The following is a 13,225-nucleotide window of genomic DNA, read 5'->3' as shown; positions in this document are numbered from 1 at the left end:
CAGACTGCCACACCGGCCCCAAGCTGGCAGGCCAATCGAGTCGTGCCAGTTGATTAACCTGGCCGCCAGGTAAACTAGCGCAGCCGGGCCTCTGATTGCGAGCGGATAGCGTGCTTTAGGCTCGTAGCCCGGCACCGAAGACACATTCTGCTTTCGCATTCTCCGACACTTGCAATTTGTGCGATAATTTTATCGCCTCAGTGGAGATTTGCTTACCCAGGACCTTTAGACCGTCATTTCCATGCAGAGAACAGGATCGGATTCCTGGATATTTGCCACACTCAGAAGGTCTCGCGACCGCCCGCACTGCGCCGCTCATCATGGAAAGCCACGAGTGCGCCGAAGACGAGTTTATGGAAGATGTCTTCCTCCAAGAGGATCTTAGCCCGACCATTGCAGAGCATGCGACACAATGCCAGTCTCTTTTCCACAAGTGCATAGTCATACCAGAAATTGTGCCAGACCCTACTATCATGGACGACCAGCTGGCCCGCTTTGCGCTATGGGCATCAAATATGGATGTCTACGGGCCGCCCAATGTCTCGCTGGACTACAGACTCCGGTTCAGCCCCGTGGCTGCGGATATCATACATCAGCTCCTGGATATTATCTACGATACCCTGCTGTCTTGTAAGTACTTTCCGCACCACATTCGGATGGTTTGAAGATCAAGGCTAACGGGGGTCTCGACAATAGTGAAGCCAATCGACGACCGACCACCACAAATCTCGAGCAGGAAGAGACAACGCATTTCAGTAAATGGCAATTCTGGATTCACGAGGAGATCCGATGACGATACAAGCGATTCAGAGAGTGATATCGATCCAGCAGAAGAGAACATGCTAAAGATCACCGAGACAATCGGCGGAACATTGACGCGGCTCTTCCGTCTATCCAACGCCGTCCGAAAATCCGCTAAAACCAATCGAGCTCGCAAGATCGAAAGGTATAGAGACGACGAAGAGGCAAACAAGGCAATAGATGAGTTGCGACTCTATACTAAATGCTATATTGAATTCCGATTCCCAGAGGCGCCGGAGGCGCTCCGCTCAGCCCTGGTCGAAGCCAACGCGCTGCGACTTCGACGGCTGTATTATCAGCGCTCCCATAGAAGGCGCATTGATCTAAGTATTCAGATCCCGGAACCGACTCCAGCCGTTGTCCAACTCCCCAAAATGACGGTGAATGCGCCAGCTGTGCGGTTTGCGCCGAGCGCGCTGCCAAAGCCTGCGAGGACCAACACAATGCTGGCCCCAGTGCCAGCGCCAGCAACGAATGCGACTACCGCCCGACAAACTGCGGTTGCGGAATTCTACGCTAAATCCACAACGGAGATTCCCCGGGCTAAATCTGTTCTTGTGAACGACAAGTTGCCGTTTCCTCCGATACCGCCGACGCCGCAGTGTCCATACTGCGGTGTCATTGTTGAGTTCAAGAACAGTGCAAGGTCACTACTGTGGCAGTAAGCGGGCAATTTCTGTCTTCATGGGAATATGTGGCTAACATTCACCAGAAATCATGTCATTGGGGACCTAGAGCCCTTCATTTGTGTTTTTTCACACTGCCTGCAAGGAGATCACCACGGGCACGGAACCGGTCCGCTCACATTCGAAACGTCGAAAGCCTGGGTCGGTCACATGCAGACTGCTCACGGACATACCTGGGAGTGCAGGTCCCCTTCTCATGATCCAATCGTCTTTGACCAAGAGATCCTGTACCAGGAGCATTCCATCAAGGAGCACGGCGTGCCTGAAGCGCACGCTGGGACCCTCAGCAATGCCGCAAGGAGGTCAGTTCTCGATAAGGTTCTGGAGTGTCCATTTGGCGACGATTTCCAACCCTCGGGAAAGGCCGAATCCAGCACTGTCTTCTCGAGTGAGGCTCTCCAGTCACACGTCGCCGGTCATATGAAGGAAATTGCTCTGCTTACACTGCAAAAACTACCCAGCGATGATGATGAAAACGTGGAGGACGTCGATAGCGATCAACCGTTAGAAGATGATGGGCCGGGCGGTCCTTATGGGATTACACGTGCGTCCATGAACAGCGTACTGGACGACGAGGGACTGAATTTCCAAGACGACGACGCTGAGGCTGCGGATGGCAATTTAGGACACCGCGAAGAGGACATCACTGCACGGGTGACCGAACTCGCTATAGAGGACAAAGGCGACTTGGGGATGACAAAGTTTCACCACGCGATGCAGGCCGGCGATCTGGGGTTGGTTGAGTCCTTGCTTCAGAGCGGCGCAAGTGCAAATTTGAGGGACGAAAATGGCCAAACGCCACTGCATTACGCTGCGGAGATGGGCTTCATCGACTGTATAGATGTCTTGCTCAAGCACGGCGTGGATTCGCATATTATTGACAGCTCTGGATTTTCCCCATTTCTCTGGGCTGTGGTGGCAGGCCAAGAAGGCGCCACTACGGAATTGATTTCCATGGACGCTGATGTCAATTCATTCAGCGCAGATGGAAAGTCTGCGCTCGCTTGGGCAGCTAGCCTGGGATGGTCTCCAATTGCTGAAATGCTTGTTAAACAGGGTGCCAGCATATATGATACCCGAACCACTCAGCAGACTTTGCCTTTGGAAGAAGCGACAGCTTCTGGCAACCTTGCCACTGTTCAATTGCTACTCGAATGTGGCGCGGATCCGCATCATCGTGATCGCGATGGTTGGTCTGCGATACATTGGGCAGCAGAGGAAGGCTATCTGGAGGTTGTGCGTTTGTTGCTGATCGCTGATGCCAACCCTAATGCTGTTAGCTCTTACGGTACGTCCCCGTTGCACTGTGCTGCAAATGGAGGGCATGTTTCCATTGTGAGCTTGCTCCTCCTACACCAAGCCGACCCACTCAAGTCAACATGCCACGGTTGGACTGCACTACACCATGCTGCCTTCATGGGACACTCCCAGGTCGTCAAGCGCCTCTTAGAAGACAGCCGTATACGGTCTACTGCCTCTCAGCAAGACAACCACGGCTGGTCCGCTCTTCATTTGGCCATCCACAGTCAAGATGTAGCCACCGTCCATATCCTGCTCGACGAATCCGTCATTGCAGAGCCTCAGACCCTATTCGACGAAAGCGGCCTCACTGCAGAAGATTGGCTGGATCGCGAGCCGACAAGCCATTCCCAGAAAGCCATCAGCAACTTAGCGTTCAGCAAGTCGCGCTGTTGCCGGGCCGTCACAAGCCTTCGCCAAGCTGTTACCATGGGCAACGTTCCTATGATCAAACTTCTTATCAAATTAGGTCACGACATCAATGGCATAAACTCTGGAAGGAGGACTGCGCTCTACTATGCCGCAAAGAAGGGCATGCTTTCCATCATGGATCTGCTTCTTGACCTGGGTGCGGATCCCAACATTATCCCCACAGGGCGAAAGAACTGGGAAGAATTTATTTCGGCTGGTGACGTTTTACTGCGGCTCAACCGAGCAGGATACTTAAAGCGAGATACCGACCATGAGGTCGAGCGCCAGATTCGTCATTTGCTTAGAATGCAAAGTCAGCCGTCTGTGCCGAATCAACCAGCCGGGTTCATATCGGATGAGTCGACTTTACCAATGCCGGACCAATCTGTCTCCCATGGGCCAGACCGGCTGTCCTCATCTATTCTAGTTTCTTCTACGCCACCTTCTACAGATCATTCATCTTCAAGTAAACTGACACATTCGCCGGCGCCTACACACCAGATAAATGACAATAAGCGTAAGGCAAGGTCAGGCCCGACAAATTGGTGGAAACGGCTCATGGGTAGAAGATAGCGACCTCAGTCCTTAAATACGAGAGTGAAGAGCAACAGAATGGTTACGGGCTGTTCTGGCCTTGAATTTTGACGAGGTTGGGAATGTGACATGGCCCAGTCTAACTAAAGCAGCAGCTTCGATTCAGTAGATTCAAAACCTACGGATTGGATGTCCTCTGAGCAGAAAAAAGGCACATACCTCTGCACTCATGATGCCTGTGAATGATAGGTCAACGGTACTTTAGATGCTTTCCGTGTAAATGAATTCCATTCGACTAGAAACGTTTTTAACATTAATGCCAAGGGCAATACGTAAAGCGCAATTATGAACACAGGCTCAAATTTTCCTCGTGACTTAGCTCTGCCACTGCGATTATTGCGCAATGCTTTATGAACTACTGGTAAGGATGCGATCCATCATATGTCCGATATCCGGCAGGGACTGTAGATGCTGTTCTACTCTTTGCCTCGGTAAGCCCCTAGATGATGCCAAACCATACTGCTTCCCAATGATTAGGCACTCCACAAAAGTCTTGCAAGCCCGCTTATGAAGCGACCCCGGAGGTTCCTTTGCTATCAGCGCCCCTATTTCTTCCATTATGGCCTCACCAATCAGCCACCGGTGAGCGCTGGCATTCTCCCGGCAAAGAATCAAGCATGCTGCTGGGGGTATGTCGAGAAAGCGGTCTTGTCCCTTCTCATGGGCCTGTCGTGCGAATTGGAAAATACTGGTCAGAAAGAGACGTAATTTGGTAGAGTCGCGACTTTCGCTCATGATGAATAGCTCATTAGCGCATGCTTGGTTCGCATCGCTAAACAATTCAACCTCGTAGATGCTGCCGATGTATCCTTCGAAGAACTCCGAGACGACCCGGGAGAAATACCCGATCGGCTCTGGTTCCTGTTTGTCGATTATGGCGAAGTGGCCTGTTATGAGTAGGGTCGTCCGATGTACGTTCTCTTCCCGGTTCCCATTCCGAACACAGCCATCGAAGTCGCTCAAAAACTCGCGGATACCGAAGTGGAAGAACTCCAATGCGCCCCTGTCGCAGCCGATGGCGGCCCAATCTGAAATTGCCGCAGCTGTAATAGCATCTCCTTCTCTCCATCCGTGCCGGACTGCCGTGAGTTTCGTTTCCATGCCGGTGAAGACCGTGATGGCCAGAAGTGCCTGAAGATCTCTGGGTGCGACCTTCTGCAAGATCTGCGTCGACAAGTCGCCCATGGCCTTCAGCTTCTTCGGTTTCCTGGCAACAACTATCCCCAAAAAGAACGTATTGTACAGTTTCGTCCATGCTCGCAGTTCGTCCGTTTTGTTCTCCTGGACGAGCTCCTGCAGTACCGACAGACTGTCCCAGCGGTTCAACGCCACAAATTTGAGATAAAGGGACATCAATTCGAGAACGAGGGGAAAGCGAAGAGAAAGGCCCAGCCCTTTCATGACCAGGCCGACAAATCGCGATGAACGCTTGAAGCGTGCGAGGAAGACCTGGTCCTGGAGCCCAAGTAGCTCTTTCACCCGCTCGTCCATTGGATCCGTAGGTCCCCTCAGGGAAGGAACTCCCAGCAAAGCAGGCAGTTTGTCCACCCGTGCCCCGTGCTCAAGTAATTCCTGCGTCATTTCTCTCGAATTCGCCAGAATGGCTCGCATCAACGGAGTGTCCGTGTCGCCATACTCCGCCGTGGCCTCCAGACGGGCCCCGTGTTCGAGTAGCACAGAAACGACGTCCCTGTGCTGTCCGGTGACCGCGATATGAAGTGCCGTCAACATGCTTCGATCTTTGAAATTGACACGCGCACCATGGTCAAGCAGCAGTTTCACCAATTCTCGGTGCCCTTGGTTGACGGCCCAGGAGAGCGGCATCCGGCCATAGTTGTCCTTGCGCGAAATGAGGCGGGGATGCTTGCTAATTAAAAGCTTGGCCCAGGGTACATTGCCGAAGTATGAGGCAAGATCCAAGAGTGTAAAGGAGGGAGGGCTTCCGCCGTTTTTCTCCTGCTCCCAGTAGGCTTCCCACCATTCCTCCCGGATCGGTGAGTCGTCTCGGAAGAACGGACGTGAGAGCTCGGACGGTATATCGATCACATGAATAGCGTGGTGGAAATGCACTGGCCAGTACTGACTGGCATAAGATAAGAAGGGATTATGGCCAGACATTTCATGAATCTTTCCGGAATTTCTGTATCCGCGTTCGACGTGTGCTAAACAGGTCTGCATGAGAGTCCTGTGTGTATCCTGGCTCATATAGAACATGCTGATCCCTTTGATGTTGACTTGATCGCTCTGAAAGAATTCCTTCGCCGATTCGTGAACCAGGTTTACGATACCTCCTTCGACCTTCACGAGCAACCCGCCGAACCTGAGCCGATTCCTGGTCACCTGCGTTGCTGAAAGAGTGCCAGCCGCCTTAATCCCTGCGGCCACGGTCAATTCTTCTAGTGTGAGGGGCCTGGCTGCAAGAACAACCCATTGAAGAATGGGGACCAATGCTTCCTTGTCGTTAATCTGCTGAAGAAGCCGCTGATAAATTCCACCCAGGCCTTTGGGAACATGGCGGAGAACCTCATTTATCCTACTCCAACTCCTGCCCTGAAGCTCATTGGCAACGAATCCAACCCACAGAAAGGTCCCATCAGCGCCAGCTAGCAAGGTCTGCTGAACCTGCGCGACCATCTCTTCAGAAAGATTTTGCTCGGATGCCAGTTCCGCCACTTTAGCGAAGATGTACCTCTCGACATCATGTGAAACTCCCGTGTCGGAAGTGTCTAACTGGATCTGATGATATTGACCGAATTTGCTCTCCAAAACTGCCGGCTGGGGTCGGGAGAGGATAATGAGCTTCAGTCGTGGCCTTGCCTTTTCCCCAGACTTCGACAAGTAATTCCTAACAGCATCAAGAAGCTGCTTGAGTGATTCCTTTTCGCATTCATCCAGGCCGTCTAGAACACAGACTACCTGGGAAGACGTGCTCTGCTGAAGTAGGGTCAGGAAGACCCTCCACAACGAGACAAAACTGGAAATCGTATATTTGGTTGTTTCTGTCCCCTCGAAGGAGTTCTTAATTTCTTTAGCCAGATGCGGATGGAGATCAATCCATTGATGCAGGATGCCTCTCATGATGGTCAAAGCGGTGTTCCGATTCTTGTCGCGGTTACTGCAGAAGTAGTACAAAAGGACATTATCGGCGGCGTCAACCACAGGCTGTAGCACCTCGGTAATATAAATCGCCAGCATGGTCTTTCCTTTTCCAGGGCCACCCGAGATCCAGAGGAGTGGGTGATTCGCATCTGCTAGCCACTCTTGATAGTGGGGATGCTGTATGAGCCATTCGCAGGTGCCGTCAACCCTGCGTCCTTTCAATGCAATGAGGGACTTCCGATCAACCTCGGGTCTTGTCAGAAGCAAAGCATCAAGAACAGGCGCTGCCTCGATATACGACGTTTTCGCCAGAGGCATCGTCTTAGACACCGTGGGTATAAAAGAGAGGACCTCTTGCGCGTATGCTGCCGCAGCCGCTGCGGCGTAGGCGTGCCAGAGCCCGGACCTATGCGAATCTGCATAGTTGTAAATTCCTCGGATGATCAAATACTTGGCGGTACCCCTCAGTCCGGCTGCGTCCGTATCGAAACAGAGAATATCATGTTTGTGTGCGAACTTGTCCCGGGTCGCTCCGTCGCGCATCAAGTGATAGCTGGAGGCAATCAGGCCATAATGAACTATGGGGTCCTGTACCTCGCGAGGCTGCCGGGATCGGATCATATCCGGATTGCAATGATTGCATCCGCTTTCTTCGGATTCGAAGGTTACATGATCATAATTCGGCTCGAAGACGATGTCTTGCTCTGGGCCAGGATGGGCAAAGGTGACGGGATCTTTCTGCACGATCTCGGAGACGTACTGGGCTACCTTACTTTCACCAAAAATTGCGGCTGTCTCGGCCTTCCCCATAGCTGTGAGAAGCAATGGTGTCGGCTGATCTGACACTCTGCCGCGAACAAACTGATCTTCTATTCGCTCCCCGTTCATGTCATACTGGACGACACCTGACCACTCAGCTTTCGACTTGCTGACCACAACATCACCAAGACGAATATCCTCCTTCGTACCTGGCACTCCTCCCGCAATGCCGACCATGAGATTGAACCGGACAGATGGGTAGTCTGTGTGCAACTGTGTGGCCACGTCGGCTATCGATGTTTTCCCACACACCCCGGGATTCGGATACGCCACAACGACATTGTGACCTTGAAGACTCCCCAGAATGTAGTTATTGTTGCCATCTGGATTCTGATCCGGCAGTAGATTGTCATGGACGCGATCAAGCGTTGCTTTGGCTGCGGCGACCTCTATAGGCCGTGCGCAAACCCACCCGACTGCGTAGTCATCACCGAACGCCATCTCCGGCTTGGGCGCAGGTCAAGAAATGAGAGACTCCAGGAACGTCGGTGCCGAGGCGTTATGTTAGGTATGTCGAAGCTGCCTGAACTGTCTATGTATTATTGGGAACGAGGTCGACTTTCTGGAACATTACACAAAGTATTATGGGCGAGCAAAGCAATTGATCAAATTAGGATTACGTCAACAAACATACGCCGGATGACAGGATAGACAGGCTTTTTAATTTGCATTCCCCTTTAGCCTGTGTGTGAGCAACTTTCTTGAGCCCACTCACAGCTTAACCCCTTAATTTCCATTAGACCAGAGAAACATGCTCAGCCTGGAACCTACCCAATCAAACCCTTAAAAACCCTGGTCTGTTTATGCAAGCTGTCGCAGTGGAGGGATTTGGAGAACGGCTCGAGCGCGCACTAGTACCCGTGATGGTGCCTGATAGGATCCTTGTCGCGCCATGATGGTGCTTCTGGCGCTAAATGACGGGCTCTCAATGGCCCTGGCCTTGTCCTTGCCATTGCTGGTATGATCGCGCACCCTCCATGATCCTTCTTGATAGGCGGTACTATTCACTGTCACTCGTTTCCAGCAGTCTATACTTTTCATCCTTCTTATAATAAGGTATTTTATTGTAATCTCCCTTATTTTCCTTACTGAAAGAAAGCTGGCCTTTCGGAGAAAGTCCAACGCCGTTATTAAATCTCAAAATCACCCATTAACTTTGTCTAAGCGCAAGACGCTGGACAGCGTTAGATATAATACCATTTCTTCCCTGCTAGTCATTATCTCACTGTATTTTATCATTTTTATTAGCATAGGTAGCGTTGGCGTTGGCAGGTGGCTTGAGGCAAACTAACCTGGACTGATACAGAATAATAAACTGACACCATTCTGGGCTGGAGCCTTTTTTGCTGTCTCCGTTTTCGTGAATAGCGGAATGTCTCTTCTAAATACGAATAACGCTGTTCTGCAACAAGATACCTTCCTCTTAAATTTAGGTATTCTTATCCTCGCTGGCAACACGTTCAACCCATGTTTCCTGAGGTGTATTATCTGGATTATACGATTGATACTGCCTGATAGGCCTGCATGGAGATCATGGCGGGTGACCCTTGATTTTATTCTCGACCACCTTAGAAGGGTCTATACAAACCTGTATCCTACTCGGCATACATGGTACCTTCTCGGTGCTATCATTATTCGGAATAATGTTAGCTGGATGGCGTTTGAAGTATTGTCTATCGGGAATAAGGGGATTGAATCTCTTACCACCTAATATCGGGTACTGGATGGACTATTTCAGACATTAGCTATCCGCCGAGGAGGTTTCTCCGTCGTTGACATCGCGATTCTGCGACAAGGTCTTCTCTTTCTCCACGTTATAATGATGTATATCCCCGCATTTCCTATGCTAGTGACGATGCGCAATACCAACGTCTACCAGGAACGCTCGCTCGGTATCTATGCCCACGACGAAAGCCCCCAGGCACCAGAGCATGCTATTCGCCTGGGAAACACCATAATAGACTTATTATAGCATTATTCAGGCCGGCCTGTCCTTACGGAGTCCTCACGCTTCTAGTTTGTGCTCCAAAAATTACGCTCACAGTTGAGCTACGATATCTGGTTAGTCGTGCTGGTGGTGCTTTCAATCACAATTGCCGAGTATGACCACTATCAAGAAAGCTCGGTCGCATTCGGTACATTCAATATTATCTTCGAGGTTTTTTCTGCTTATGGCCGCGTGGGTGTGAGCATGGAAATCCCAGGGACGAACTACTCGTTCTGTGGATCGTGGCCTACGATCAGCAAGTCAATATTAGCTGCTGCTATTCTGTACGGATGGCATCGAGAATCACCTGTTGCTATTGATAAGGCAATAATGTTGCCCAGTGAGTCATTAGCGTGGGCCGAGGAAGAGAACGCTGCGTTACAGAGGGAGATATCCAGGGCACCACGTATGGCAAGTATGGCGAATATGCCGAACGAGGGATCGGCGTGGGTCGATAATGATTAACAGAATATCTGTCGCCGGGAGACGCACACGGCTTTCCCTATAATAAATATACCTCTTAAATCGGTTTAAATCCGCGTTCGATACTGCCAGAGCCATAATTTCTAACGGCACTTAGCGGGATATATTTTATTAAATGGGAAAATGCTACTCCCGTGGTAATCAGAATCCAACAGGTGTGTGTGCTATCTCTGGCGATAATTTTGACTAACAAATACTTATTTAATATGGGATGGTTACTGGTTTTCGTTATTACATATAGCCCTATCTAGGTACCCCCGCTTTAAATATCCTCATGCTCTGATCGAGCAAAATACGACTAACTGCTCGGAGTCACTCGTGGGGTAGACATATGTAGGTTGGCGGGGCGCTTCGTCGTAGTCTGAGCATGTATGCCAGCTCCAGAGTAAGTATTAGGATTCTGCCATCCCCTTCGGGTTAACTAGCTCCGTAACCTGGTCAGTGTATTAGTAAATCTCCCTTTCCACTAACGTAATCCACAAGCGAGCCGCGGATACAACCGAACCGCGGATCCTTCGCCATGGCCATTACTATTTGAAGCTATTCAATCACAAACTCCATTAAATTTACTGAATAAATATATGAAAATTCAGCTATTTACTAGGACAGCTCCGAATTGTATGTCCAACTGTTCCACAGCCACTGCAGCGTGGCAAAGCCCGTTGACGAGGTACAGGAGTAGTTTGCTCAGGCTGCTCATTAAGCTGCGTATTTAGCTGCTGAACGCGATTTTGGCCTTCCTGTACAGATAAAAGGGTATCATTCCCTAGTAGAGCACGCCTTCTTGCTTTCTTTTTATATTTTCGCTCATTTTCGGCTCGTAAAGTCTTGATTTCTTGCTGTAAAAGGAGGTTGGTTTGCATCGCCATTTGAGCAGCCTTTTCAAGATGTTGAATATGAGCAATTGGGCTACTAGAAAGCTTTTGTTTAGCACTAAGACTGTTCTGTAAGCTGCGTATCTCTCGATCTAACTGGCGAGTATTCTGTGGAGTCTGGAAAGCAGAGGAAATTGACCCTTCAACTAGTGACGGTGCAGGTGTAGGTGTATGTAGTTGAAAGGTAAGCTTTGAAAGAACTCGTTCTTGATTAAGTGGCTTAAGCCCTGCTCCTGCGAAACCACTGCAGATATTTGTAGAAGTAAAGACTTGAGCCCGTGCGTCTGGATATAGTGATAAAAAGTCCTCTTTATCAATATGGTTGTTACCCGCAATTATACGCCCTTCAAGCAGTTTTCCGTATGCGCGTTTAAGCGGGCCAAAAACACCCACATCAAGCGGTTGAAGAAGGTGCGAAGCGTGAGCAGGCATATAAAGATATATTATTGTATTTTGTTTGCAAAAATTGTCGAATTCAGCAGTCAAATGACTACTATGGCCATCCAGAATGAGCAGGCGTTTTGCCCTAGTCATATAACGCCTAGAGGAGGGTTCAAAGACATTCTTTAGCTAAAGAAGACCTATTTCATCGGTAGTCCAGCCATTTTGGCTTGTTGTAATCCACTAGTCTCCGGCAAGTTTAGGTTCTTGAAACCATGCGGCCTGTTGATTGCCTGCTTTAAGTATAATGACTGGTGGTATATGTACGCCGCTTGAGCTGACTGTTTCGATGATTGTAACCTATTCACGATTACCCTGGATAACCCTGCGTGGCCGCTCACTACGCTCTACTGCAGTAATAACTTTAGCAGCTGAGTAGAGCCCCATTGCAAAGCCAGTTTTATTAAAATTCCAGATATCGTCTTCGTGTATGCCGTGTTCTTGGATAGTCTCGTGGACAGTTTGAAACTATGGTATTATAATCTTCGGATCTTCTTGTTTTGCGCGTTGATATGTAATCCGTCTGTTGTATCGTGTACGTAGTTGAGGATGGCGTTTAGTAAAATTATATGACCAGTTAACTCCAATTATTGCCGTAGGGATTTGAAGACGCGAACGAAGTAATATCTCTGCTATTTCACGTAGGAATTCGGGGCGAATTGGAAATCCTCGTGTATCTGCATCTAGTAATCGCTTAACAAGGATTTCTTCTTCAAATTGAGAAAGTTTATGGCCATTGGCGCGCGTTTCTGATCGTGGTTTTACACCGCGGAGTTGATCGCGTAGAGTATTTTCAGGGATCATAAAAACCTGTGCAGCGCGTAATATAGATTTAATTTGACCCTTTTGATAAGCTGAAATAGCTATCTGAATACGCGATTCTTTAGAAGGAGGCATATTGCATTCAGTGTTGAAGATATGACGCGTTGAATAAAGGGGGTGGAATGCTGATTGAGGATCCGCGGTTCGGTTGTATCCGCGGCTCGCTTGTGGATTACGTTAACTAACCCCGTTCTGACCCTGGAGCCTTGGGCAGGACTTCCCGTGCTGTATTTTCTACCCAGAGCACTATAAATGGCGCCTCTCGGCTTCCTGATAGCAGGCTTGAACTTCACACGAGAGGCGGATTGCGCGTAGCCGAACAAAAACAGGGACCATGTTTGGTTTGCCGCTACTCTTTTCTCCACCTTAAGAGTACTACTACTTTGATGGATGCTGCATATTTTCCACCACACGGGCTTTCGTTTACAGGACAACTCACGCTTCCCAACTTTGTTGCCCTCATTCAGTTGGCCGTTGCAGGGTCTTATGTTGGCTTCCGCATGGACTAGGTGGCAAGAATTTATTGGTGGATTCATACCGAACCCCCTCACAGGGATATATGTAGTGCTATTTAGCGCAGGGCCTCACCAAGCCTGCCCTCGCCTGCTGTAATCTGTTGTTAAGCGAGTTTATGAAGCTAATTCGAGATAGAAGATTTCAAAGAGTATGATCACTGCTCATTCAGTCCATCACTTACTAACTGCCAAAGACTCATTCGATCTCCAGAATTTTATTTTTTTATTGGACATGATCGGCGGAAGTTGACAATCCACGCCGGGCTTGCCCATAACCTATCGGCCCCGCTGGATGCTCTCATGAACAATGGTTGCATGAAAGAAGCGGTATCCCAAACTGCCACTATAACTGACGTGGAAGAGGAAACTTTCGTTACATCATTTATAATATAA

The 13,225-nt window shown here is 49.6% G+C and overlaps 4 protein-coding genes across 4 annotated transcripts; 3 read left to right on the top strand and 1 right to left on the bottom strand.

The window, feature by feature from the left end:
* Nucleotides 1-353: 353 nt before the first annotated feature.
* On the top strand, nt 354-1,466 carry P170DRAFT_349784 (uncharacterized protein; the record flags this gene model as incomplete). Its single annotated transcript, XM_024843759.1, has 2 exons — nt 354-630; nt 757-1,466. The coding sequence occupies 2 exons, from the start codon at nt 354-356 to the stop codon at nt 1,464-1,466; spliced, it is 987 nt and encodes a 328-aa protein (XP_024706905.1).
* A 2,547-nt stretch (nt 1,467-4,013) lies between these two features.
* Nucleotides 4,014-8,307, bottom strand: P170DRAFT_433512 (uncharacterized protein). Its single transcript, XM_024848506.1, has one exon. It carries the CDS (start codon nt 8,148-8,150, stop codon nt 4,140-4,142), a length of 4,011 nt encoding a protein of 1,336 aa, XP_024706904.1. The 5' UTR covers nt 8,151-8,307; the 3' UTR covers nt 4,014-4,139.
* A 297-nt stretch (nt 8,308-8,604) lies between these two features.
* P170DRAFT_422597 (uncharacterized protein) lies at nt 8,605-10,161 on the top strand (the record flags this gene model as incomplete). The annotated part of the gene is made up of 3 exons (XM_024847447.1): nt 8,605-8,667; nt 9,448-9,601; nt 9,776-10,161. The coding sequence occupies 3 exons, from the start codon at nt 8,605-8,607 to the stop codon at nt 10,159-10,161; spliced, it is 603 nt and encodes a 200-aa protein (XP_024706903.1).
* A 2,866-nt stretch (nt 10,162-13,027) lies between these two features.
* P170DRAFT_352433 (uncharacterized protein) lies at nt 13,028-13,225 on the top strand (the record flags this gene model as incomplete). Its single annotated transcript, XM_024843923.1, has 1 exon — nt 13,028-13,225. A coding segment is annotated over one exon (198 nt), but the record flags the coding sequence as incomplete, so codon positions are not given.

The sequence above is a fragment of the Aspergillus steynii genome, assembly GCF_002849105.1.
Source record: "Aspergillus steynii IBT 23096 chromosome Unknown P170scaffold_2, whole genome shotgun sequence".
Taxonomy (NCBI): Eukaryota; Fungi; Ascomycota; class Eurotiomycetes; order Eurotiales; family Aspergillaceae; genus Aspergillus; species Aspergillus steynii.
The sequence above is the reverse complement of the archived record's forward strand: the minus strand, read 5'-3'. Positions and strand labels throughout refer to the sequence as shown.

Excerpts from the sequence above, each read along its gene's own strand:
- P170DRAFT_433512 (XM_024848506.1), bottom strand. The coding sequence starts at position 8,150 with ATGGCGTTCGGTGATGACTACGCAGTCGGGTGGGTTTGCGCACGGCCT.